We start from the raw sequence: 26,679 nt of genomic DNA, 5'->3' as shown, positions 1-26,679 counted from the left end.
CTTCCTTCCTTCCTTCCTTCCTTCCTTCCTTCCTTCCTTCCTTCCTTTCTTTTTTTCTTCAAGACAGGTGTGTCTCTGTGTAGCCTTGGCTGTCTTGGACTCCACTTGTAGACCTGGCTGGCCTTGAACTCACAGAGATCTGTCTGTTTCAGCTTCCCTGAGTGCTGGGGTTAAAGGTGTGTGCCACCACAGCCTGCTGGCATTTTCTTAATGGCTAATTATGTAGGAGGGCTCAGTCCATTGTGGGCTGGTGCCATTCCTAAACATGTGGGCCTCAGCTATACAAAAAGGAAGCTTAGCAAACCAGGAGTAAGCTAGCAAGCAGTGGGCCTCAATGGCCTTTGGTTCAGTTCCTGCCTCGAGTTCCTACCCTGGCTTCCCTTGATGATGATGGACTACAACCTATCAGCCCAGTAAACCCTTTCCTCCCAAGGTACTTTTGCTCATGATGTTTATCACTGAATGTTGTACACTGACTATTTTTTATATTTCAATTTCCCCCTTCGGGCTATTATTTATAGTACTTGATACCTAAAAACAAAGAAATGCTTATCTAAGAAATGAATGGAAATGATGGAGCAGAATAAAACAAAAGGAGGCATGCTGGCACAAGCTACAGAAGGCAAAAAGCCTAACTCCAGATGCAAGTAATGAAGCAGACTTGTGTTTTGTGTTCAGCAACACAGGTTCTAAAATTTAGATTCTCCTGGTGTTAGAGAAACTGCTCACCAGTGTGTCCTACGGAACTGGAAATGCACAGACTCCAGCAGGTGGAGGAAACACTTGCACTGTAGTTTCCACAATGTTACAGGCACAGGCAGCTCTGTCTGGGGCCACTGTTGGTGGCTCTTTTCCAAGGACCATGGGGTCAAGTTTCTGAGCTGTTCCACAAAATCCTTGCCATTGGGGCCCGCTTCCTTCCCCCTTACTGTGGTCTTTTACATGACATCTGTGCCTCCTTGCCCTACCAAATATGCCTGCACATCATAGCTCTGATAGGTACCTCATATGAATGAAGTTGAGAAACACACCTGTGCTGGTGTGTTCTCTAACCTGCCCGAGTTGGCCGTGGTCAGCTTGAGATCACCTTTCCAGTTCTAACGCTGTCATTTCTTTCTAGGTGCCACAGTTAGCGAAGATTAAGTAGATTCATAATGTACATCACACAGACACGGAAACACATAAACATTGGCTAAGATAATAGCAGGTTAAAAAAGCAATGCGTCAGAAGCACAAAGCAGTACGCAGAGCGTGCTATGGTGTTTTCTTAAGTTTGTTGTTAGATTTATTTATTTTACGAGTGTAAGTATTTGCCTTCACGTGTGTGATTCATTGGATCCTTTGGAGCTGCAGTTAGGGGTGGCTGTAAAATACCCATGTGCATACTGGAACTGATGTGAGTCTTCAGCAAGACGAAGACTGCTCTTAGCCTTTTTTTTTTCTAAACAGTGAGAAATACGGACTAGTGAGAAGGCTTACTGAGTAAGAAGAGCGCCTTCTGCCAACTCTGCTGAACCTGAGTTCGATTCCTAGAACCCATGTGGTGGAAGACTAGAACTGACTCTTGCAAGTTGTTCTCTGACCTCCACATCCATGTCATGGCATGTTTGTACACACGTATGCACGCACGCATCAAATAAAGAAATGGGCAAACAGCAACAGCAGCAGCAACAAAAACCCAGTTAGAGAATGAACACGGAGAAACACATCAGGTATAGATCAGCTCTCTGGGTCAAGGTGCGGAGAGGAAAGGGAAATTTAGATGCAGACATGGACAATCCACTTTGTATCACCTGTACTGTTCCCTGGAATGAAGACTCCATATCACATGCCTTCATAAGTTATTAAAAAAAAAAGTCAACAAGTTATAACCCCATGCTCAAGTTATTAAAAAAAAAAAGTCAACAAGTTATAACCCCATGCTCAATGGCCCCTTCCCATTTTCTGAGTACAGCTTGGTCCTCCCTGCCAGAACTTTCTGCTTCAAATGGGCTTCCTCACTCACTGACTCACCTCTACCGGATGAGCTGTTATCATCTTTATGAAAACATTCTTCTGTGTCACAGGAGCCTCACAGCAAACATCTTCATCGACTACATATCTGCTTTGGGCTGTTATGTGTGGGCATTTACTTGGCTTTTTATGTGTCAGCTTTTAGAGGGCAGGGCTGACTTGGTCATTGCTCACAGGCAAAAATCTTGGCTTTGGCAGCTCAGAGCTAATACCAAGGAAGGAGGGAGGACTGCTGAAGGGTGTGATATGCAGAGCCATAATGATACCACAGCAAAACCACACACCGTTACAGTCATTCAAAGACTGCACAAGCAAAGGAGAAAGTATCAGGTTTTGAGGGTCAGTAATGAAAACATTTGCAATCAAGTAATTCTTACTAATAACCTGTCCCTCAGCCAACTTCTAAACATTGTCCTCAAGCTTTTTCAGCACCTCTCAACACATGCAGGTGGCCTTGATGCTTCACCCAAATTCCTAATTATCAGGTTTACTCCGCTCTGCTTTTTTTGCGTCATAGGAACTATTTTAAGCATCTGTAAAATCATCACCTCTCCTGTTTTGTCTTCCACCTTAAATTACAAGTAGCCACCTTGACTTCAAAGTATTTACAGGTTATTTGTCCTACATTTCATCCTAGTACTTAGGGCATCAAAAAGGCGGGGTGGGGGGAGGACCCACCAAAATAAAACAATGAGTCCTCTGTGGCCAGCACCGTTATTTCGTGTTGCACAGTATAACTTTTGAAAACTCTTTAACAACGGAGAAATACATGTTAACATTGGAAGCTAAAGCAGTTATAAAAGGCTCAACACGGCATTCTGTATGAATGAGTCGCAGCCCCCTGACCTACTGTTCCTACGAAGCAACTTTTCTGTCTCACACCATGAAGGAAATCACATGGCAATTTCTTTTAGCTACCGCACATGCAAAGCGCAACTCAGTTCATAGTAATGTTATTCAACGCTCTACACACAGTTAAAGCAGAACCATGGTGATAAAGTACAAAGGTGTCTTCTAACCTCACAGGAAAAAAGTGTCTCCACAGATACTTATATGAAAACAAAAGGTTTTGAAGAACGCAGTCACTTACATCAAGAGAGCCTTCATTTATAACGATCATTCCCATGTTCCTCCTCAGAAGTCTACAGGAGTGTCCTAGGAAGAGAGAGATACATAGGTGGGATTAGTTTTTCTGGAAAGAAGTGAAGCTGGTAAAGCAATGACGTGTTCAAACACCTAAAGCAGATTTTATGGTGAGGGAAGGGTATCAGTCGTCTTCCAGACTGAAAGGAAGCTAAAAACTAAATGTTCCTCCTGGCCATTAGGAAGGGTGTGAGGGAAGGCCATCGTCTGTAGCTCTTAATAAACAACACGGAACAACTGTGTGTAGTATCTCCATGTCCTGAAAGCTGCCAAGCATATGCACAATATCCTTTGTGAGTCATGGCTGGGCCAGTGGATGTTTGCGGAGAAGGATTCAGGAGGGCGGGTGACTTTCTTGGGGCCTGTCACCTCCACCATTTCCCTGACTTGGATGGTCATGGCGTCATTTTCCTGCCTTCTTTCTCTCACTCTGTTGTATGCCCTCCAGGACAAAGCCACTCCTGTATTAAACCCATGTCTGTCTGTCTACTCTAAGTTGGCTTGATATGGTTGATACAGCTGAGGAAACACAGGCAACCCTGCCTGACTCATCTCACGCTAACAAAAATTATAATGGCGTCATTTACACTCATTGCCTCTGTACTCTCAGTGTCTTGCTCAGCCACCATCAGAGAAGCTTCCTCCTGTCAGCAGATGGGAACAGATACAGAGATCCACAGCTAGACATTTATGCAGAAAATGAGAGATCCTGGAACACTCAGCCCCAAATGAGATGTCTCCATCAAATCTCTCCCCTTAGGGCTCAGGGAACCTTGGATAAGAGCAGGCAAAGAGGGGAAAAAAAAAAGAAAAGAAAAGGGTTAGAGCCAGAGGAGATGGAGGACACCAAGGAAACAAGGCCCTCTACATCAACAGGATGTACTTGTATATGAACTTGAAGAGACTGAGGCAGTCTACACAGGGCCTGCACAGGTTTGCACCACATGAAGTGAGTCCTAGGGAAAGAAGTAGACACATGTCCTCATTCCCAACCCAGAAATTAGCTCCAACTGGTAACTACTTGCAAAGGAAAATTTAGTTTTCTCCAAGGGAGTCTCACTGGGGAAAATGAACTACTCATAAAGGTAGGCTGCATGCCTACCAGTACACGCCAACAGAAAATGAACTCAATAGCATCTGTGGAGGTTCCTTGTCTGATGTCATGCCAGAGCTTAAAAAAGTTTTTCATTATTTTTATTTTATTTAGATATATATTTCTCTTTTTATCCTAAAGATCCTTTGTGTATATATTATGGCTTCCAGTTCAGTGGTTTTGGTTTTTTTTGTTGTTGTTGTTATTGTTTTTTTAAATTTCTGAGTGTGTGAATGAGTGGGTCTCTGTATCTCTGTTTCTCATAACCTTTTCATGGGCTGTTTTCCTTTTGTTTGTTTTTTGTTATTCTGATGTTGGTTAATTATTTTATCTTATTATATTTTATTATTATCCCTTAGAAGCCTGTTTGTGTTCTAATGAGAGACAGAAAAGGGGTAGATCCAGATGGGAGGTGAGGGGGGAGAAACTGGGAGGAAAGAGACCCATTGCAGAGGGAGAGGAAACCGTAATCGGACACATTATGTAAAAAAAAAAAAATTAAATAAAAAAAAATCTGTTTTTAATAACAGGAGAAAAAGAAAAAGAAAAATCTGTGAAGCCAGTCACCTCTCTCCATTACCATTTGGTCAAAGCCATCATCACACATCAACATGGCAGTGTGCCCACTGGCTCCTCTGTTTCTAAATTGGCTTTCCAAGACCGCTGTCAGCCTCGCATTCAGAGGCTGTGTCCTGAGGAGACTCGCGTCTTTCCCTGTGGAGTGCCATCCTGTATCTTTCCTGTGCACTAAGAGCAGCAAATCCAGAGGCCTTCCAAGGCCTGGCACTCCAATCCTGTGGCTCCTCTGTGCTCACCTCAGCATCGATGGTCTCTCTCTAACAGGCAACAATTGCTGTGTTGTCACCTATAGCAAACTCCTTCTCTTCCAGGTCTTTCCTAAAATGTCACCTTCTGCATGAGTTCTTCCTGATTTCCATCTGTGCAACACCCATTTGACATGCGTGTGTGTGTGTGTGTGTGTGTGTGTGTGTGTGTTGGGGGAAGTACACACGTGTGTACATGCATGTGGAGGCCAGAGATCAAATATGAGTGCCATTACTCAAGCACCATCTACCTTCTTTTGTTGAGATGGAGTCTCTCACTGGTTTGGCGCTCACCAGTAGGTGAGGCTGGCTGGTCTGTGAGCCTGTGTCTGCCAGCCAACCACTGGGAATACAAGCATATAATACAATCACAGCTCACTGTTTTTCATGGGTTCTTGTGGGGCAAGCACTGACCGAGTCATCTCCTTAGCCCCTTGTCATTTCTTTTTTTCCTACCTTCATTTGTCTGTTTCCCTGACCTTAGCTCACATGACAGGTCTTTGTTTGTTTGTTTGTTTTCTGTCCCCAACTGATTCATGTACTTAATTGGAACCTGGTACTATAGACATGATGCCACTGGCCGGGTGAATGAACCCTCTCTACCATTTTTCTGGGAACTTTCACAGCCCAGCAGTTTAACAGTTTAAATGCCACTTTTGTAAGAAAAATGTGTGGAACTAGAAATCATTATGTTAAGCAAAATGAGCCAGACTCAGAAAAACAAAGACGACACAGGTCTTCTCTTTTATGTAGAAACCTTGACTTAAGAGAATGAAGGGGTGGGAGGAGGGAGAAGGTCATGAGAAGGGAAGAAATAATATGGAGAGAGGGAGAAACAGAGCAATGGACCCTTGTTATAAGAAAGGAGCAAGGGCCTACTGTCTGGAGAGGAGGGAAACTAGCAGATGGGGCAGGAGGCACGAGAGGGCAGTGGAACAGCTGAGAACAAAGGAGGATGTGCAAGTATTAGAAGCCATCACTAATTAAAAAAAATTAGTAAATAAAATCTATATTAATGATGTGGACTTTGTGATGGCTATTCATGGTCATCAACTTCACTACATCTATGAATTAGCTAAAACCCAAGTGGCTGGGTACACTTGCAGTGAGTAATTTTTTTCTCAATTAAATCATCTGAAGTGTGAAGACCCACATTTAATATGGATCTTTTGAGGTGGGAAGATCAACTTTGATCTGGACCATATTGTCTACTGGAAGTCTGTATAAAGGACATGAAAGTAGGAAGCTTTCTCTCTCTTGCCTGCTTGTTTGCATCTTCCTTAGCAAGTCCTTCATTAGCATTATAGCCTGCTCCTTCAGGATTCTGGCATCTACTGAAGAGACATCAGCCCTGTAGACTGGGCAACTATGGATTCTCGGACTTCCCATTGGTAGACAGCCAGTGTTGGACTAGCTGGACCACAGCCTATAAGCCATTCTAATAAATCCCCTATATCTATATATCTATACCTGTATATCTAGAGGAACAGAATTTGTAGAATATATGTAATATATAGAATGAATATATATACACATTATATACAATATACGTTCATTCTATAAGTTCTGTTTTAATACAGATTTACTATACACTTGTGGTATAATTTTTATATTCTGAGTATAATTTTGGCTGTCTGCTATAACTTCTAAATGGATTATTAACTAAATGTGCTTGAGATGAAGGGTACGTAACAATGGCCTTCTAAAACTGCGGTTCCATGCAAATGTTCGGCTTCAGGGAATATTCAGGGCTTCAGGGAATTTTAAGCATAGGGTGCATGATCAGTGTATAGAAGGGAATCCACGCCTGGTTACAAATCTGGGAAAAAAGGACTCTTTTCTGTACTATTAGTATTACAGGTTTTGAACACCAAATACTTTCTTCTCTGTCAGACTAGTATTAAAATCACCTTGTATTTCTCCCTCTCTCAAATTTATATGCTGAAGCCTTGGCTCTCCCCAGTGTGACTGTGTAGAGTATGGGCCTTTAAGAAAGGAGGTAATCAAAATGAAATGATGTAGCGGCCTGCTACATTCCCCCAGATTTCAGATTTCTACTTTCCAAAAATGTGAGAAATTTATGGCAGCTTGAGAGGACTAACACGAACAGCTTTACGGAGCTGACCGCAGGCTGAAAGCAAACTGATAGCCGTATATTAGAAACCACTTCTGGCCACAGCAAGTAGAGCTAGCACACGAAGGCGCCCGCCATGGCTCCCAACTTCTAGACTCTCAAAGATAACTGCGGAAACTTTACACACACCTGCCACTAACGGTGGAAGGCAAGGCCTGAGAGTGGACGTGCGGTTGTACGGGGCGGGCTGGCTGTACACAAAACCACTGCGACTTTAAAGGGGCAGGGGGGCCACGAGTAAACAACGAGGTGAGCCCAATCACATCACACGTTTAGAGCCTTGAAAAACCAACTCTTAAGATAGTCTACAATGGATGAGGAGAGGTTGCCCCCTCTCTCGTTCTCTCCAGTCCCAAGTATAGCAGCCATTTCAGCTCTTGCGTTCCAGGAGAATTCACACTGGGGGACAGGTGTGGCAAGCAAGGTGTCAAGGTTTATTTCAGCAGGTGAGAAAGCAGAAGTGGAAATCGAGTTCCCTCCCCAGGAGCATGGCGCAGCTGAGTGGCAGAGGCTCGGGGATGCCGCTGGTCCCTAGACTTAAGAGATATCTTGGTTTATGGTTTCTGTACCTTTTGCCATCTGTCTGAGTCAAGTTCCTGGTGATAAACACTATAAAAGCAGCTTGGGGATAAAAGGGTTTGTTTCACCCTTTAGTTCCACACCACAGTCCATCATCTAAGAAAGCCAGGGCAGGAACTCAAGGCAGGAACCTGGAGGCAGGGACTAAGGCAGAAGCCATGAAGGGGCGCTGCTTACAGGCTTGTTCTCCATGACTTGCTTAATCTGCTTTCTTACGTCATTCAGGACCATGGGCCCCAGGGTGGCAGCACCTACAGGAGGCTAGGCCCTCCCACGCCAATCATTCATCAAGAAAATGCCCTTTAGACTTGTCTACACGCAATCTAAGGCAATGAATGCATTTTCTCAACCAAGCATCCTCATCCCAGACCCCTCTAGCTTGTGTGAAGCTGACCAGGAATTAGCCAGGACACCACGGTTGGGACAGTCCGAGATAATCTCCTTCCTGGAGTAGGAAGGTGCTTCCCTAGAAGTTATCTTCCCCACAGTTCAGTCTGTTAGAATTAAGTACACTAGGCAGAGGAATATGTGTAAAATTGAGAAGTTTACTGGGGAAAAGGGTAACATGCCCCATGTACCTGCTCCAGGTTGGAGGGCGGGGCTTCTTGCAAGGGGGCCAGGGCCTTATGAGACTGGCTTTGTTGATTTTCCTACAGCTTTGTCTCTCCTCCTGAATCTGTTCAGATTAACTATCTCAGGTTCAAACCAAAGCCCTGTCCTCACTGTCCCCAGCCTCACTTTTTTTTTTTTTTTAAAAAAAACATATCTTTAATTCATCTTATTAAAACACATTGGCCTGTTAGAAGGTATCAGGATTTAAAATTTGAGTGGGATGAATTACCAATATTAATGGCAGTTTCTTGCTTGTCCCCGGTGAGGATCCATATTTTGATGTCAGCTTTCATTAGAGTTTCTATGGTTTCAGGCACTTGGTCTTGTAATTTATCCTCGATGGCTGTGGCTCCAAGTAGCTGAAGATTCTGGGGAAAAAAAAGTATTGGAAATTTGAAAGGGAGAACTACTTTACTAGGTAAGAAAAAAAAACCTGAAATATTCATTGTTTGTTTTAAATCAGAGACAAAGGTAATTCATGGACTTAGGCATACATCCTAAGCGTCCTGCTGTATTCATTTTTAAGGACCCTTGGCTTTAATCCAATCATTTTGGCTGAGAATGGGACTTTCTGAAGCAGTTTTACCTTAATTCTTTCTAAAGTAAAGATCTAATTCATAAGATAAAAACAAACCTTAAATTTTTCTCTCTCTCTTTGCCTGTGTCTGTCTCTGTGTCAATCTGTCTCTGTCCCCTCCCTACTCTCTCTCTCTCTCTCTCTCTCTCTCACACACACACACACACACATACACACACACACACATACAAAAGGGCATTAAAAAGTCAGCTTAAAAGGAGTAGATGGCGCTTATATAGACCTACAAGATATGATAAACATAATGAAATCTACACACCTAAAGAAGATAATCAAGTAAGTGGACATGGGTGAAGATGATCAATCCTCATTTAGAAAGACAAATGGGATGTGCATTGAATGTATGACAGGAGTCTACCGCAAAAGGCATCTGAAAGACTACCTAGCAGTGTTTCAAAGCAGACACTAAGACTCATAACCAAACCATGGCAGAGTGCAGGGAATCATATGAAAGAAAGGGAGTTAGTATGATATGGAAAGGATAGGAGCTCTACAAGTACCAAATATATCTGGGCACAGGGCCTTTTCTGAGACTGACACTCAACCAAGGACCATCTATGGATATAACATAGAACTTCTGCTCGGATGTGGCCCGTGGTAGCTCAGTAACCAAGTAGTTTTCCAAAGCAAGGAAAACAAGGACTATTTCTAACAGGATCTCAAGGGCAGGCTCTTTGTCCTCCCCCCTCCCAGGGGAGGAGCAGTCCTGTTAGGCCACAGAGGAGGACTTTGCAGCCAGCCTTGAAGATACCTGATAAAACAGTGCCAAATGAAAGGGGAGGAGGTCCTCCCTATCAGTGGACTTGGAAAGGGGCAGGGAGGAGACCAGGGAGGGAGTTGGGAGGGGGAGGAAATGAGGGAGCGGGATACAGCTGGGACACAGAGTTAACAAATTGTAACTAAAAATAAAAATAAAAATAAAAAAACTGAAAAAAATAAAATAATACAAAATTAAAAAAAATAAAATAAAATTCTTAACACAGAAAAAAAAAAAGGAGTAGATGGCTAATAGAAACAAATAGGGGAGAAACAATCATGACTGGGTTACAACACCGATTAAATTTCACTTTGACGCAGTGTCAGGAAATGTACACACACACACACACACAAACCTAAAAGTGATGATGAGGAAACAATAGACTAAGTGACACCATGAGCCTCAATGAAAACATAGTTTGAGTGTTTTCCACATGGTTCTAGCTTTGTGAGCTGGAAGGTGAGACCATCACAGGGCTCTGGTGTGCACAGCAATACCTTTCACATAAAACTGAATATATCAAGAGAGGTAACCCTTAGGGACACTTCAAGTTTAGTTCCGGAATACCACAATAGAGTAAAAATGAAGCAAGTCACATGAACTTTCTGTTTTCCCAGTGAATATGTCAAGCTTATACAACCCCACAGTCCATTCAGTGTATGGTATTATCAGGTATGAAAAAAAAATAATGCAAGCATTTTAATTAAAAATACTTTATTGCTAAAAAAATGTAATTGGTCACTTGAGCCTTCAGGAATCGAAATGTTTTTGCCCGTGATGAATCTTGCCTTGATGCTGATGGCTCTTGACATGTCAGCAGAAGAGACTTGCCAATTAAAACAAGACAATGGAATCTGCTTGATCTGGTTGATTATTCTTTCCATGAACTGTTTTCTCTGCAGTGTGCAATGCTGTCTGACAGTCTTTTATTCACAGCAGGACCTTACCAAAGTTGGACTTAATCATCTCAAATCTTGCTACTGCCTTGCCAACCAAGTCTCTGGAACATTCTAAATCCTCTATTATCACTCCAACAATTTTCATAGTGTCCTCCTCAGTGAAAGATCCCGCTGCAAGGAAGCATTTTTTTTTCCTTGACTACTAAAGTTTTATCATGTGACTGCAGAAATTCATTGACAGCCTCTAGTTCTTTCTCTATGTCTGCTGCATCTCCGGTTACTCCCTTCCTGGATGTCTTGAATCCCTGAGAGGAATCTGTGAAGGCTGGAATTACTCTTTTCTGAGGTCCTTTAACGTATTGTTATTTTTACCTCATTTTATGAAGCACAATGGCATCTGGGATGGTGAATCATTTCCAAACGCTTTTCAATTTACCCAGTTCCATCAGAGAATCACTATCTCCTGTACAGCCTTTACAGAAAGTTTTTCTTGAGTAATAAGACTTAAAAGTTGAGCTTGTTCCTTGATTTGTGGGCTGCACCATGAATGAACCTTCTTGTCCTTATAAGTCTGTTACAACCATTGGGGAGCCAGGTGCACTGTCAATGAGCAATAACATTTTGAAATAATTTTTTTCCTCAGCTCTATGTCTCAGTAATGGGCATCAAATGTTCAGCATGCCACGTTATAAGCAGGTATGCTACACAGGCTTTGTTGTTGCGTAGCCAGAACACAGGTAGAGTAGATTCACTATAGTGCAACCCTTAAAGGTTCTAAGATTTTCAGAATGGTAAATGAGCCCTGGTTTTCTTTAGTCACCGGCTGCATTTGTTCCAATTTGTCCCTTTGAACTCAGGCATTGATTTCTTCTCTCTAGCTATGAATGATTTGGGTGGCCTCTTTTTCTAATTAGAATCTTGTTTGATCTTCACTGGAAATCTGTTTGCTAATACAGACGTCTTCATCGACTATTTCAGTTAGACTTTCTGGCTACCTTGCTGCAGGGTCTGCATTAGCGCTTGTTGGCTGACCCTGAACATCCATGTGTGGAGATGGACTCTTTAATTAAAGCACTCGAGCCAACCTGTCGGGTTTGAACTCTTCGCTGCAGCTTTCTCGGTCTCTATTTGCTTTTCACAGAATTGAAGAGGTTAAGAGTTCACTTAGGGCCAGAGGATGGAGGCACAAGAATTCCACCACTAAACCACCAATGCCAAGAGCTTGCTTTGAATTAGATTTTGGCTTATAGGAATGCTTTAGCAGGTTTGATCTCCTAACAAACCACTAAGACTTTCTCCACATCAGCGTCGGGATATTATTTTGCTTTCGTATCACTTATGTGTTCATTGGAACAGGACTTTAACTTCCTTTAAGATTGATAGTCACGACTTGGCTATTTGGTGAAAAAAGACAAACGTTTAGTCTTTCTTGGCTTTAGCTATGCCTTCCGTGCTTCGCTTAATAATTTCCAGCTTTTGATTTAAAATGAGAGACAACTCTTCCTTTCGCTTTACTATTTGGAAGTGAACAGTAGGGTGAATCTACTTTTAATATTGTAGCTCGGAGAACAAGACCCATGGAGAGGGAATAAGATGGAGGAATGGCTGCCTGCTGGAGCCATGAGAACACACACATTTATTAAGGTTATGGTGTTTCAAAACAATTACAATAGCAAAGGTTACTGAATGGTAATCTACTCTGTAGATTACCATAACAAATGCAACAATCAAGACAAACATCTCAAGAACTAACCAAGGCTTAACACTTAGACATGAAACAAGCACATGCTACATGTGTATGTAATTTATGTCTGCATCAGCTGGGGAGGTGCTTCTTGCTGCGACAAGAAAAGTCTTAACAATGATGTAGGAGAAGGGTTGGTTTTTCCCACATGAGCAGGCTTCAGGTAGGTAGAGACTGGGAACTACCAACTACAACCACACCTCCACGCTCAACTCCACATCCAGTCTCCTGATAACTCAGAGTGGTTGTCCTGGAGGCACAACTAAAATGGCTATTCTGAAGCTAAGAGCAAGGAGGCAATACCAAGTATATCTGTTTCTTATTTGGGAAGTGGAGCTATTTCTACAAACGCTCAACATGATTTCCAAACAAGGTCAGTTGGCCAGGCTCTGCTATAGGGCTGTCCTTAATTATGTATTTAGCTTTCCTAGCCTCTATGGTGGATCCATTAAGACAAAAGTATGGGTGAGTGCTAACTTAGCCCGGCAACAAGCTCTTCCATAAGGGACACATAGAGGGCCCAGTCTATGAAAGGCATTTGCATAGTATCTCTCTCTCTCTAGCCCCATTTTCTCCCTCAGTACCTTGTCAAGTGACACCTGACTCATACAATGAGGCCAAATTCAAAAGCTACTCCATCTTTTAGCTTTCTGTTCAGAATTATGCTAACCTTTTTACATATTTTCACTTACCATGCAGATTGAACACATAATGGAAAAATCTGAAATCTAAAATGGTAAAAAAAATAAACAAACTGTATGACTATCAACATGATGCCACAAATGGGAAAATCTACACATGGCCTCAGGAGATAAGGGGCCATCAAAATATAGGTGCAACAAGATGTGAATGAGTACAGCACAAAACCACCTTCAGACATACGGAGTGAGTGGTATATGAAAATGAAATGAATTCCATGTTTAGATTGGGTCTCATTCCCAAAGACTCTCACTATGTAGACAAAGTCTCAAATCTTGGAAACAAAGCAAAGCAAAACAAAACAGTGAACAAAAACACTTTTGGCCCTGAGCACGCCAGGCAAGGGACACTCAACCTGTGTTAAGATCAGGCAGTTGAATGTGAAACTCTGGAAGGTTTGCTGAAATGTAGGGTCATGCTACTTATCTTTGCATTCCAATGGCATATTGAGAGTGGGCACTTGAGTGACAAACAAGACAAAACCCAAATGGTCCAAAATATTGCTACCATTGAGACCACTTCCTTTTCAGTATGTTCTGAGTCCCCTAGACAGATATCAGACACACCCGATGCGTGTCACTTAGCATATGACACTGAAACCACAGAAAGGCACATCTCCTGATGAATAATTATCACCAAATGTAAGGGGAAGAGACAGAAAGGCTCAATGTCAGTGATGCAGTATCACTGCCACTTTATTCCAACACACACAGTGACTCCATCAGTTCCTGCATCTACTTTAGTGTATTTGCACTTACATCATTCTGGTTCATATCCAAAAGATGGAACTGTGCTCAGATTTTAAATATTCTGTGGGGAACGTGATTCTAAGGAGGGGGGGGTAGTCCTTTTAACATCAATGGAGATTGTTCAGGAACAACCCCACCAAAAGTATCCGAAATAGAAAAAGGTTATCTTTTGTCATGTGTGTCACAAAACACTGGGGTAACTAAATACTTAGTGTGAGTCAAGATGCAAACACAGTAAATGTAAAGCACATAAACACAGCTCTACTCTAGGGTGGAAAATGAGCTCAGAAAGTATATAGGTACACATTACCACACACAAAGCTATAAAAATGAAATGACTTCACTGGAGAGATCATGTTGAAATCATATTTGGAAGAAGGAAAGAGTCTGGTTTTATACAGGCAAAGAAAAACATTTTCAACCCAAGCAAAAATAATACAAAGAAACAAAGATGTAGGGCCGGCCGAGCGTGCTGAGAAAGGTGCTGAGCAGGATAGCACGGTGTGTGCCGGTGGCTATTATCACAGGGGTTTCTGTGAGTGTCCTGAGCAGTTCTGAGCATTCAGCAAAATTGCAGTGGTCCTACCCTGGGTATGAATAAAGAAACACTGCACCCCAGAGGCTGTTTGCTGCCCTTTATCCTAAGAGCTGCCTGAGAATGGCAGTTAGTGGAGAGCTCTGCAGACCTCTTTCCTTCTCCTCTGGTGTCATTTATTGCGAGATTAGGATCTTGAGTGATAGGCTGCTTTACTTTGGGAAATTAATATCTTTAGTTACACAGCTGTCATTAGAAAAAAAAAAAAAAAAGATGTGAACTTTGCGTGCTTTTCCTGATCGCAGCACCAAAGTGTTCAGGCAGTAATCAATTTCATCCCAAAATATGTATTACCTTACACAGATGGCCATTAATGGCCTCTGTGGGAATGACATATTCAGAATGTGTTGAAACACCAGGATATTCCCATGGTATTTATGGAATGAAAAAAAAAAAAATCCTAAATGCTAATTTTACTTTCAAAATGTCACCATGCCAAAGTTATAAAGATTTCAGGTTGATGACTCTCTGACATAAGATACATTTAGTTATCAAAGAAAAATCGTGAAATAATATTTACATACCTACAAAAGCCCTCAATGATCTTATTTTTTAGATGTTTCTAAAGCATGCAGTCTTTTTTTTTTTAAAGGGGAGATAAATGTAAAATTTCTATCCCAGTGATTATAAAGACTTTCAAACAGAATATTTTAAACTTAAAGTATATTTCAGTACCACATATTAAGACGGATATAGGAACCATGTTTTTCCTGTCAATGCATGTATATTTCATTGAGTAAAAGGCCTTCAAAGTGACCTATATTTTCAGATTAGCAAGTAGGTCACCAGTGCTTAGACTGTGATGTTTTTAAGCGAGGAAGACAGAACAATCACGCTCAGTCAAATCACACTTCTGAGTGCGACATGGCGTGTTGGATAGCACTTTCTCCAAGATACAACACTGATATACAGAATTCTATCCCTGGGGTGACTACAGACATCGCCCAGCAAGATGCAGAAATCCCCATGTCGGTGTAAAAGAAGACCATGTCTAGGAAGGTGAGGAGAAAGAAGCACCCAGCATTTCCCAAGCAGAAAGAAGGTTCCAGATACAGGAGAATGTTTTACATTTGTGATCTGAGTTAATAGCTTCAGGGAGGTCAAATACACTATCCAAAGTTAAAGAGAGGAACAACTGAGCTATGACTATAGGAGCAAAGCAACAAGCATCAACACATGCCCAGAGGAAACAAGCGGGAAGGAAACTGATTCAAACATCAGGTCTTTAAACATCTGTCCCTGACCCTAAGCAGTACTCTGCTCTTAAGAATGCTTCTCAGTTCTGAGCCATCTGGATCGGGTTACCTGATTCCCTCTTTCCACACGCAGGTCCCAGTTTTACATTCAAGGATTAGCTCCTTTGAATAGGCATACTCAAGCCTGCCTTCATCCATTCGTTCACTCTTCAGTTAATCATTCATTCATTCATAAATATCAAGCAAGCAGATGAGAGCAAGATCTTGGAGATACAACTATGAGGTGCTTCCATCATGGAATCTATGATTTTTCAGGCAAGCAAGGCACGGTGGTTCATGCCTGTCATCTCAGCGGCACTCAGGACACTGAGGCAGGAGGATGACTGTGAGTTTGAGACTAGGTGGGGCCAATGTAGTGAGTTTCAGAGTGAGATCCTATCTCAAAAAGAGAAGAAAAAAAATGTCACTGGCAACTCTTGTTCCTCTTAAACTTTGCCTGTCTCGCAGTCCTTAGGGGCTCAGTGACACACTGTGGGGTTCCACACGTAGAATTTCTTATTGGCTAGGGCTCATGAGAGGCTTGGGAATGTGTAGTTTCCTACAGTGTTGTTGGTCTAAGGACCTGAGTATAAGAACTGCTGGTTTGGAGCCAGATTGCCAACCTACTTTTCTCTTAAAACATGATAAATAATAGCTCAGGTTCGGAGGGCCACAATTCCCTGCAGCAATTGAATTTTATGATTATAACATTAAAGCAGCTTCAGACAATTTGTGAACGAATGGAGATAGCTGTGCAGCAATAAAAACAGGCAGACGGTGGGTGTTGCCGTTGGGCTGGCTTAGCAGACCTTTGCACGTGGACGGCTCGTAGCTGCCTATCTCTGCCTCCTTCTTGACTGAACATTCTGGCTATTCCCTTGTTTAACATCTACCTTTCTCCTTGGTCTGGCTTCCGGTCTTCCATTCCCAGGTCTTTTCCCCACTCCCTGCAATCCTAAACTTCAGGAAAAGCTTCTTAACTCCATACAATATAGAGTTACCATCAGAGAAACATCGCTTCATATAAGAATGCTATGTTTGGGGGACGAGGAGATGGCTTCGTTGATAAAATGCTTGCTGAGCAGGCATGAGAATCTGACCTGGATTCCCAGCGTGTAAAATAATAAACATACAAAAAGAGTTGGGGGGATGTATGTGTTTCTAATCCCAGTGCTGGGGAGGCAGAGACAGGAAGATCCCTGGGGCTTTTTGGCTAGCTGGCCAGCCAGTCTAGGCTAATGAGGGAGTTCCAGGCCAGTGAGAGACCATGTGAAAAAAAAAATCCAAGGCTGACCTCTGCCCACCATATACACACAAGACACACACACACGTTTTTAGCACTCTGTACTTGTAAATGATTACAAATCAATAATCATGAAAAGAAGTATTCTCTTAGTGTGGCTACCTTAAAAAACAAAATAATAAAACAAACTCTTTATGACACAAGCTAGAATGGATTAGAATCCTAAACACTGAACTAAGATTTAGGAAAACAGTCAGGAGCTGTAAGGGATGCTAATTGCAGAGAGGTTACAAATGCGAAAACAGGGCCACACAAAAGCTGAGCCTGTTTGAGAAACTGACATTTACTCAGTACAAGAACAGTAAATGCAATGTAGCCTGGTAGGGGAGGGTGGGAGCTGGGGGGTGAGCTGGGGGTTGGGTGGGAAGGATTGGGTCATAGGATAAGACCAGAAGCCCCAGGGAAGGAATATTGAAGGGCCCATGAATTTTGGTAGCTAAAAAGCCAAAGGGATATATGGGGAAGAGACTTCAGAAAGAGAGACTCAGGATCAGATCTGCATTGTAGAAAGTTCAGTAGTGGCCAACCTGGAATGGATGGGAAGCTTGTGGACTCAGGGGCCACTTTCTGCTCTTCAGTTTTAAACAGAAGTCAGTGACTATGGGATCTGGATGTGCCTGGGACTCTAGAGCAGGACCATAGAGTCAGCCAGGCTCTTCTGTGTTCCGCATTGCACACAGACACTGGGCTCTGGGCCTTTTCTTCTCGGCAGCATCCTTCAGCACACCATGCTGCAGTTCCATTTACAGAAGAACTCCTAACTCCTTCCCTGTTAGCTCAAGCTGGGCTACGGTGTTAACACTAAGGACATTCATTCACAGGAATGCTTGTTAGTGGCTTCTGAAGCATCATGCAACTGCATAATTCTTCCAAGGCTTTGACTTGATTTTTTTTGAACCACAGAAATCACATTTGAACTCACAGAGCCAAGGACTTGACAAATAAGGCCAGAACTTCACACACACCCAGCTGAAGAGAATCAGGCTCTGAGAGGCGATTTGGGTTTAGCTTGCAGAAACAACACATCTACATTATCTGAGTCAGGAGCCAGCGGTGTACACTGTGGAAAGTCTACCACGAAGCATGTGTAAAAAGGGAGCTATCCCACTAGAAAAGGGGAATACGTGATCAGAAATGGCAGGAAGTCATGAGTGCTTTAAGATCACAGGTTGAGGGAAAAATCATGAAAATAGTAGGTCTTTTTTTTGTTCTTTTTAAGAGTATGGACTACCTCACTTACTAAGTGGAGAAGTCCTAAGGAAGCCCACTCCTATCCCCAATGCCGGTCTAATGATTATAGAACTACACAGTTGATTTTCCGGTCTCCACTATTTTTACATATTCTTGTTTTCTTCTAAGCTGAGCTGGCAGCCCAAGATACAGATTCTCATCATGAGACTGGAATTAAGACAGAACTTTGTCTTCAACCCCCATTCTGCCAACTAACATGTATAGCAAGTAACTTAAACTAGCTGGGGATCTACTTTCATAACAGCAAGGACAGTAAAATTACTGATTTAATAGGATTTTTGGGGCGATGAAATTTAGATAGATAATCCCATGCTTGTTTGTGTAGTATGGCAGGAAAAAAAATTTGATTATTTTTCAATCTGTATGACACATCTCCAAATAACATACTTGTTCATAATATTAAAAAAATATATATGCATTGAGAAGTACAAAAGAAAGACGAGATGAATGATCGGGAGTTCTAACATCTTCCTGACCATCCTGGTGGACCATCTTGTACATTCACTTTAGAGATCCCTGAATTAAATACTCAGGGTAGTATAGAGTTGAGAGGCAGTTGTCTGACCGACATATGTGAAACTCGGATTTTGATCCCTGACACCGAAAAAAAAAAATCATGTGAAGAGTAGAAGACTTGAAGCTTAGTCATCTCAGAAAGGGGCAGGTTTGACTTGCAGATGAGCTGACACACTCTAGATGTTCTTAAGCAAATGGTAAAACAGGAAACTACTGGGATGCTAAACCACACAGTCGCTAGCACATCATATAAACTCTCATCTAGCTTTTAGTACAAGTGAAAGTGGCATTTGCAGCTACTAAGAATAGATGCAGTGGTTTTATCTGGAAAGTCATTCCACCGTAATTCAGAAGTCTCTGTGAACCTGGCAGCCATCAGCATCCATGAAAAGTCCTGTTTTCCATTTTAAGTTGTCTTTCTCTAGGAAACCTCTAAATCACTTCTTGACACATGCTGTAAAGGGCACAGGGCTGCCGGACTCAGGCACATGGATGTCAGGGTTGGTCTATATTGCACCGCATCAAGGCAATCTATAAACATCCTCAAAATATCAACTCGATTTTGGGGGTGGGAAATAAGGAAAAAAACATAAAAAGAGAAATCATGACTTCAGTGTCCTATCTTGTCTCTGTGCCCAGGGCCCTTGACCCTGTTTAGAATTACACCCTGTTTGCTGCTCCTTTCCAACCACTAAAAAGAAGGCAAAGGATTTTGATCCACTCCATTGCTCTGCCTTAGAGCCTGTCATACATCCGAGACCATATATTTGTTGTTGAGTTTTTTTCAGCCATCTTCTCACATTTATATACAAGAAACATGGAAGAGCATTAAAACAAAACAAAACAAAACAAAACAAAAAAAAAACCCAAAAACAAATGGGCCTATATTTCTAAAAAAAAAAAAAAAAAATTGAATGACATAAAAATTACCTGCGCCTTCTCTAACATATTCTTAGGTTGACCCTTAGTGGCGTCACCTTTGATACCCAGGTCTTCAGTACTTGGACAGGGATGCCCCAAATTAGAACAAGGGACAGGCTTTCATCAGTAAAACTCTTACTAGGCTCTAGTTTCTGAATAATTCACTTAATTGAATAATTCATTTATTCATCAAATATTTACGGAGTGATTAACACAGGCCAGACAGTCAAACACTGGGGACAGAGTGATGGATATGATAATTACGGTCACCGCTTGCATGAAGCTTCAGTCATGATTTACATGAATCCACAAAATGCAGAGAGGGGCGAGATGCTATCAAAATTACAGCATTTGGATTTCACTCCCCTGCTCATAAAGGATCTTCCGGCTCATAATATATTTTTTAAAATGTGACAGATTAAAAAAAAAAAAAAAGAAAAAGCTCACTTTGTAAAACATATTTCCCAACCCAGAACTTGAAACAAAAGAGAAAACTTTTATCACCAGCAAAATACCGTGCTTATCAGTGCTCAGTGTGTCTCGCATGGCTTTCTCTAACCCTTCTATGACATGAATTTGCAAACACAGACACCATGGGTAGGTGTCTAGTAGCAAGGCTAAAGTTGTAATTTTTATCCCACTGAGACAAAGAACCCAGCCCTGTATCTTCTATGAAAACACACAATCATATTTCAACTGATGATTTCATTATATGAAGAATCCTGAGTTCTGTTAATTTCAAAAGAATATAGGAGCATCATATGAGGAAAAGGCAAACGTAATTTACGTGCCTTAGAAATGTTAGAATAAAAGTAAAGGGACGGAGTACAGTAAGCAGGTGAGAAACTTCACAGAGGCAACCACTACTGGGACGTCAAAACCTGCTAATTATTGTTACTCATAATTCTTTCTGACCATGTATAAGTAAATGGACCAAATAAGTTAAGTTTGTCTTAAAAATAATCTGATTTTTTTAAAATAGAGAGCACACCTGAAGTGGTTTCGTAAGGTGAAATGCTGAGTCTGAATATAGTGCCAGTCCTCCAGCAGGAGGTGAAGGAGAACAAAACAGGTCAAGTTTGCTGTCTGCAAAATGAGACAACTATAAATTCTCTCAGGTGGTGATGAAGAGAGAAGAGGAGGCGTTGTAGTTCACAAAGTGGGTCAAGACAGTGGGAGGACCTGTCAAGGCTCCAGCCCCCCCCCCACGTCCTAATCCTTCCCACTTTCTCACTTGCCTTTCCCAGTAATAAGTGTTGCCTTTTATCTTATACTCCATAACAAAGTACCAGTAATCAATTCTTGAAACAGCTCACGGTATTAGATTTTTTTTTTATTACTCTGAGGAGTCTATGATAGGATTGACAGCACTGCTTTTGAACAGTCATGGATATATTTATTTTATAGGTAGATGCTAAAACCCCAAACCTTCTCTGACAATAGCTGTCCACAGAGAGGACAGCATGTGGGGCATTTTAAGCCTCCCATGTTCTGGTCTCTGCAGCGTGGCCCTGGAAGGCAAAACCAATGCCTTCTAGAACACAGATGTCCTGGAAGAAAAGGAACAGCAAAGAAAGAATGGCAGCATTCTCCTGGATGTGGCCTATTTGGATGGATCCATCCATCCATCCTTTTGAGAAAGGTGTCACCATGTAGCATTGGCTGGCCTGGAACTATCTATGTGGACCAGGCTGGCCTCAAACTCATAGTGATCCCCTGCCTCTGCCTCCTGAGTGCTGGGATTAAAGGTATGTGCCACCACGCCTGGCCACATATTTTCAAGCTTATGTAGGAATTACAACTCCCGAAGGAAGAGAGCTTTAATTCAAATTTAAAAACCAAGTCACTAGTTTGGACAAATAGTGGAGGGATATGAGCGTTTGTAGCGTTTATAACCACAACTTTAATGATGCTGTAAAAATTTCACTTACTCCGTCATGTTTTTTTTTTTTTAGGAGAAGCTCTCCAAATCTTTCCAACTTACAATGTTTTCAGTGTAACGTGATTGCTGTGGCCATAGCATCTTGTATCACTAATCCGAATAAGCTCGGAAGCATGTTGCACGACAAGGATGCTCTGATCTTTTAAAAAAGCCCATTTCTAAGACATCCACACACAGATGTAACATGATACAGTTTACAGTGGAGCCCCAAGTCCTGTGAGTTCCTCATGGACCACCATGAGGCAAAGTGGAGGCGGAGGGGAGTTCCACAGGGCCTTCTCTCTACCCTTCATGCTAACTGGAGCAGATTGACTTTCATCACTTGTGTATCTTATGATTTAGCCAATGTTTTGTTTGGAAGATGGACTCTTCTCTAAAAAAATAAAAAGAGAAGCAAAAATCAGTCTCAGAATTTAGAAATTAACTGTCCCTCGGATTCCAAACACATACAGAACAGATTGCACGATCAGTGTGTTTCAGTCAGAGGAGGCAAGGCTGTGACAGCTAAACTTAAAGCCAAGCGAAGCACTTAAGGAACTGGTGGTCTCTCTTGTTGAAACTGTCTCACTAGGTAGGCTGTTGGCAAGGGCAGTAGCCACAGCTTCTGGATGTCAAAACAGCTGAGGGGAAGCCCAGACCAGGAGCAGGCCACCCTGCTCAGGCTCACACATATCACAAGCCTGCAGTCCTCCAAGGCTGGCAGAGGCATTGGCAAAATGATCTCTGCAGAGCTATTTCAAAAGCTTCCTTCAGACCGAGAGTGCGGGTCTCCCGAGTTCCTCACCGAGGAAATCTGTGCAGACTGTGGTGGTGTGTTGAGGCCCCAGGGAGTCAGCTTCATTAGCCTAGCAACCCTGTGATCCGGTACACCTTGATCACTCAGTGAATGTTAATTAAATGAACGCCCCAGGGAGACCCCTATGTTGGGAGGAGGAGAGCATACAAATCGCTCTCCTTGCTTGAAACAGGCGGGCCGAGGAAGAGACTCTGTCTCATGGAGCTTATCACAAATGGTAATACCAGTTAGCACCAAATTCCCTTTTCGTTCCTTTAAGAGACAGTCTTAAGAAGGTTTCTGGATTTCTATACTATTTATTCGTATACTACTTAAGGGTGAAAAAAAAAAAAAAAAGGCAGCCCCCAGGAAACTTAAATTTTAATTTAACTCATGATCGCCACCTGCTGGACAAATGTTCAATGTGCCTCCCACTTAAAACTTGGAAGTTTTTAATCATAGCTGTCTATCCTCGAGATAAATAATATGTTAAGTACAGGGGACATATAACATTCCTTCAATTCTGTAAGAAACAAACCTCCGTTCTTAAAGTCATTACAGTGTTTTGTGGAGACAGAAGAATACCTCGAGTTATATGTGGCCTCTACACATGTCAGAGAAAAACTACCGGCAGCTGGAATAAGTTGTCTCCTAGTATTACATAGATGGGAGGGTTTGGGGAGTGGAGTGGGATGGGTGTGGGGTGAGGAAGAGCTAGTCCTGACAGGTCTTAGTGCTAGGTGCTTTCTAACTCAGCAAGTACTCAGTGTCATAGCAGGGAGGAAAAGGCAGTCAGCCTTACCCACCCACAGGCTCGACTGAGTGAAGTTGATCTTACGCTGCAGCCCAGAGAAGACACTGAAAGAATCAGGCAACTGGGCAGAGGCTGAGTGGCAAGTTCAAGCTAGTGTGAAGGCCCTCAACACAGCAGAGCCCTGGGGTCTGGCTAACCCTCTCGTGAGCTCGGTGACCTTGGTCCAGGTTCTCATCCTCTCTGACACCTGGACTTCCTCGTCTGTAAGTGGGGACCATTAGTTCTTCCAAAGGACGCGCCACTGTGCCTGTGCTCGTATAGGTAAGGACTACCCCAAATGCTTAAGGACACGAGAGTTCTCGCTGCTGACACAACGTCAACCGCAGGCTACATCTCACCGTCGGCCTGCATGGACTCGATTTCTTTAACCTTAAAATGAAGGCGTTTGACAGAAATGGCGAAGGAACACGGTAACTGAAAGCAGCACAATGAGCGCAAGAAAAAGCAGCAGGTTATCCACCGTCTTATTACTCACCGTTTATCACACATCCACAAAGCTGTTATCATATTACATAAGCATAGTAATTACAAACACACACGTTATGTCTGTACCTGTGTAGATATGTGCCTGTGTGTGTATATGCCTCTTGCTCTCTGTGTATGTGCCCATGTGTATGCGTTTGCCTCTGTGTGTATGTCCCCATGTGTATGTGTGTGCGTGTATGTGCCTGTGTACACAAGTGTCTACCTGTGTGTGCATATGCCCCGAGACCTCAGCGATGCAGAAGCAATGGGATACACTGGCAGGGAGGTTGCTGGAGTGGCCAGACCATGATGTAAAACTGGAAAGAGTGAGGATCTATATTTGCTAACACCTTGGGCCCCTTGGGCAAGTTTTTGGACCATATTATGACTTATTAATTTATTGATCTTGAGAATCAGTAGTGAGTCTTGTGATAAAACAGCTGAATGAGAGTTAGAGGAACACAGGTAGATTTAAAAAATAGAAAGCAGGCTCCTGGGATGGCCGCCTTTTGTTTCCAGAAAGCATTGTGAGGATAACTTGAAGACATCGAGGACCAACAGGGGAAAGGAAGGACCCAGGGGCCCTATAACATACCCAAGCCAGCATCCTCTTAGAGAACTTCTGCCTTAGGCTCCTCCCAAACGGAAGAGATTGGCTGCTTCTTTACCTTTCCGTGTAGGTTCACCTTCTGTCTTTCCTGGTCCATTCCAGGAAGTGAACTCAGCAAGCCCCTGGACACACACTACCGGTTACATGTACTGTTTTTGATACTACTGGTGCCGGAGCAAGCAGGACATCTGTGGAAAGGCGCTTTCCGAAGGGGACCGTGGTCCACGCACCTTTTCGATCAGCTCGTAGCTCTCCTCCAGCTTCAGCAGTCTGTTCTGCACTGAGGTGGATGCGCGCTGGTAGACAGCCCGCCACTCCTCAAAGTCGCTCTCAGAAATCTCAGCCACAGCAAAACACAAGGTTCTCAGCCCTGTGAAAGGCAGCCCGCCCCAGCGAATTTAGTCACGAGCCTGACATTTCCATTGTTTAACAAAACCCATTTTTGAGCAGTCTCATTGAATTCAAACAACTCGCTGAGGTACCAGTGCAGCCATGATAAAACCTCAAGATCGAATGTCTAGAATGTCCTCCTGGCTTTTAAATTTTGTACCTTGCTTACAATTCCCAGCCCCCTTGGCCGTTTGTCCACATCTAGGGCGACCTCTCTGAAAGTCTCATCTTAGCAAGCTGTTCTTGTTGGAACTCTCCCAGCTGTTCCCCAGGATGAAGTCCCAAACCTGGAGTATGGCTCACACCATAGTCCTTGCCGTTCACTTCCTGTGACGTATGTCGTTCCCGGCACTCGCTGCCTCGGCTATCCATTTACCTCCCTCACCCCAGCACCCCTTCACTGGCTGTGAGACAGTTCTGTCTCCTGAGAAAGGAGCAGAGTGACAGACTTAAATCTGTGGCACTGTATTCTTTTGGTAACTGGCTGGCAACTTACTTGGGAGCAGCAATGAGGTAGAAGCCCAAGGTCAGAAAGAATGGGGTAGAGGTGGGGGAGGGGCAAGCCAATTGAAAAGGACGAACCAGAGCCTGTGTAATACTGTGACCAGAGTGGAGGTGTCCAGATGTCCAGACCTCCTCCCCAAACCCGCCTGGCCTATATGCTGGCACACAGAACCAGGGGATGTGGGGGTTTCTTAACTCTTGAATTCTTGGAAATTTAGAGAAAATCATGTTCTTGCTTCCAGAAGCCTATTGTTTGCTTGTTTATTTATTTGACCTATTTTTAGGAAACATTCTCATCTTTTCAGAGCGTTAATTATGAGGAAACAAGGACTTGAGCAATGGTCAGGCTAGCTGAAACAGGAGTGAAAACGGAGATTTAGATATTCTGTGAATCCTGCCATCAAGTGTATGGCTAAGATTCTACCCATTCTCCAAGTAACTGAGCAGAAGGTTTAATGACTTTCACTTCTACTAATCCAGAACATCTCCCTAAACCCTGGATTGTTTGCCTCATACATCATCATGTATTTCAGGAGGTTAGTGATGAGGCTGATTTTTTTTACCACGTACTCCAAGGCCTCACACAGACACCAACATGTGGGGGTGGGGCTCAATTAAAAAAAGTTAAGTTATAATAGCATAATTTTTTACATAATCATACAGGTATTTATTTTTTCTTTATTATCCCAATCACAAAAGCTCAGTTCTTTCATTTTTCTTAACTAATCCCATGAGATGGAAGGTAAAGCATTTAGATCATTTCCATTCTAAAAAGTGACACAGATTTAAAGGCCTTACTACTTCAAATGGGGCCAAAGTCTCTCAGCATTTTAATAAATTTTTTTAAAAGAAAAAAAAAAGAACATGTGGGAATAGTACATAGAAATATCTACGCTATCATTAAGAACCAGTGCTTCACCTGAGGAATATGGAAGTAAAAACGTCAATGATCCTGCAAGATACCAAAACTCCATGACTTCTTTGTGTTTCAATCCTGTTCTATTTCCATAGAATGCTCACCTTCTGTAGCAAACTGTTCCAGGTGTTTTAGGGTGATTTCTTTGTACTTTGAAGTCTCTGCAAGTCGTTCATAAATTACCGTGTCCTGGAAAAGAAGCAGAAGTTATGGTGGATTAATTAAGCACCCTGAATTTAATAAGACTGAGATCAGCAACATTATTAGTTCTGAGTCTGTACAAAAACTCCTAGTGTTTTCTTTGAAGCATAGAATATCTGTCTATGAGTAACTGTGAGTCCCCAAAGACAGGAAGGAATACAGCTGGACTTGTGGGGTTTTGCATCCATGAATTCAATCGACCGCAGACAGGAAGGAACTATAGTCTGGCCTGTAAGGTTGGGTCTGCGAAGAACGTACATACCTTTTGTTGTGATAATTCCATAAAGAATTTCACATAATGTTTGCATTTCAGTAAGAATTGTAAGTCATCTAGAATTGGCTGGAAACATAGGGAATGTAGTGGCCTACATTTGTAGTCAGCATCTGTGAAGTGGAGGCA

The 26,679-nt window shown here is 42.5% G+C and overlaps 1 protein-coding gene across 2 annotated transcripts in view; it reads right to left on the bottom strand.

Annotated features, from left to right (window-relative positions):
* The window catches only part of Atp8a1 (ATPase phospholipid transporting 8A1), a 221,120-nt gene that overhangs the window by 80,680 nt on the left and 113,761 nt on the right, over positions 1 to 26,679 (bottom strand). For both annotated transcript variants that reach the window (XM_055629410.1, XM_055629411.1), the window contains 4 exons: positions 26,183 to 26,267; positions 24,499 to 24,638; positions 8,628 to 8,766; positions 3,104 to 3,168 (listed from right to left, as the gene is read on the bottom strand). In XM_055629410.1, the coding sequence (XP_055485385.1) occupies positions 3,104 to 3,168; positions 8,628 to 8,766; positions 24,499 to 24,638; positions 26,183 to 26,267 (429 nt within the window). The remainder of the gene's footprint in view (positions 1 to 3,103; positions 3,169 to 8,627; positions 8,767 to 24,498; positions 24,639 to 26,182; positions 26,268 to 26,679) is intronic.

Source organism: Psammomys obesus, unplaced genomic scaffold (assembly GCF_907164565.1).
Source record: "Psammomys obesus unplaced genomic scaffold, mPsaObe1.curated_primary_1811, whole genome shotgun sequence".
NCBI lineage: Eukaryota > Metazoa > Chordata > Mammalia > Rodentia > Muridae > Psammomys > Psammomys obesus.
The sequence above is the reverse complement of the archived record's forward strand: the minus strand, read 5'-3'. Positions and strand labels throughout refer to the sequence as shown.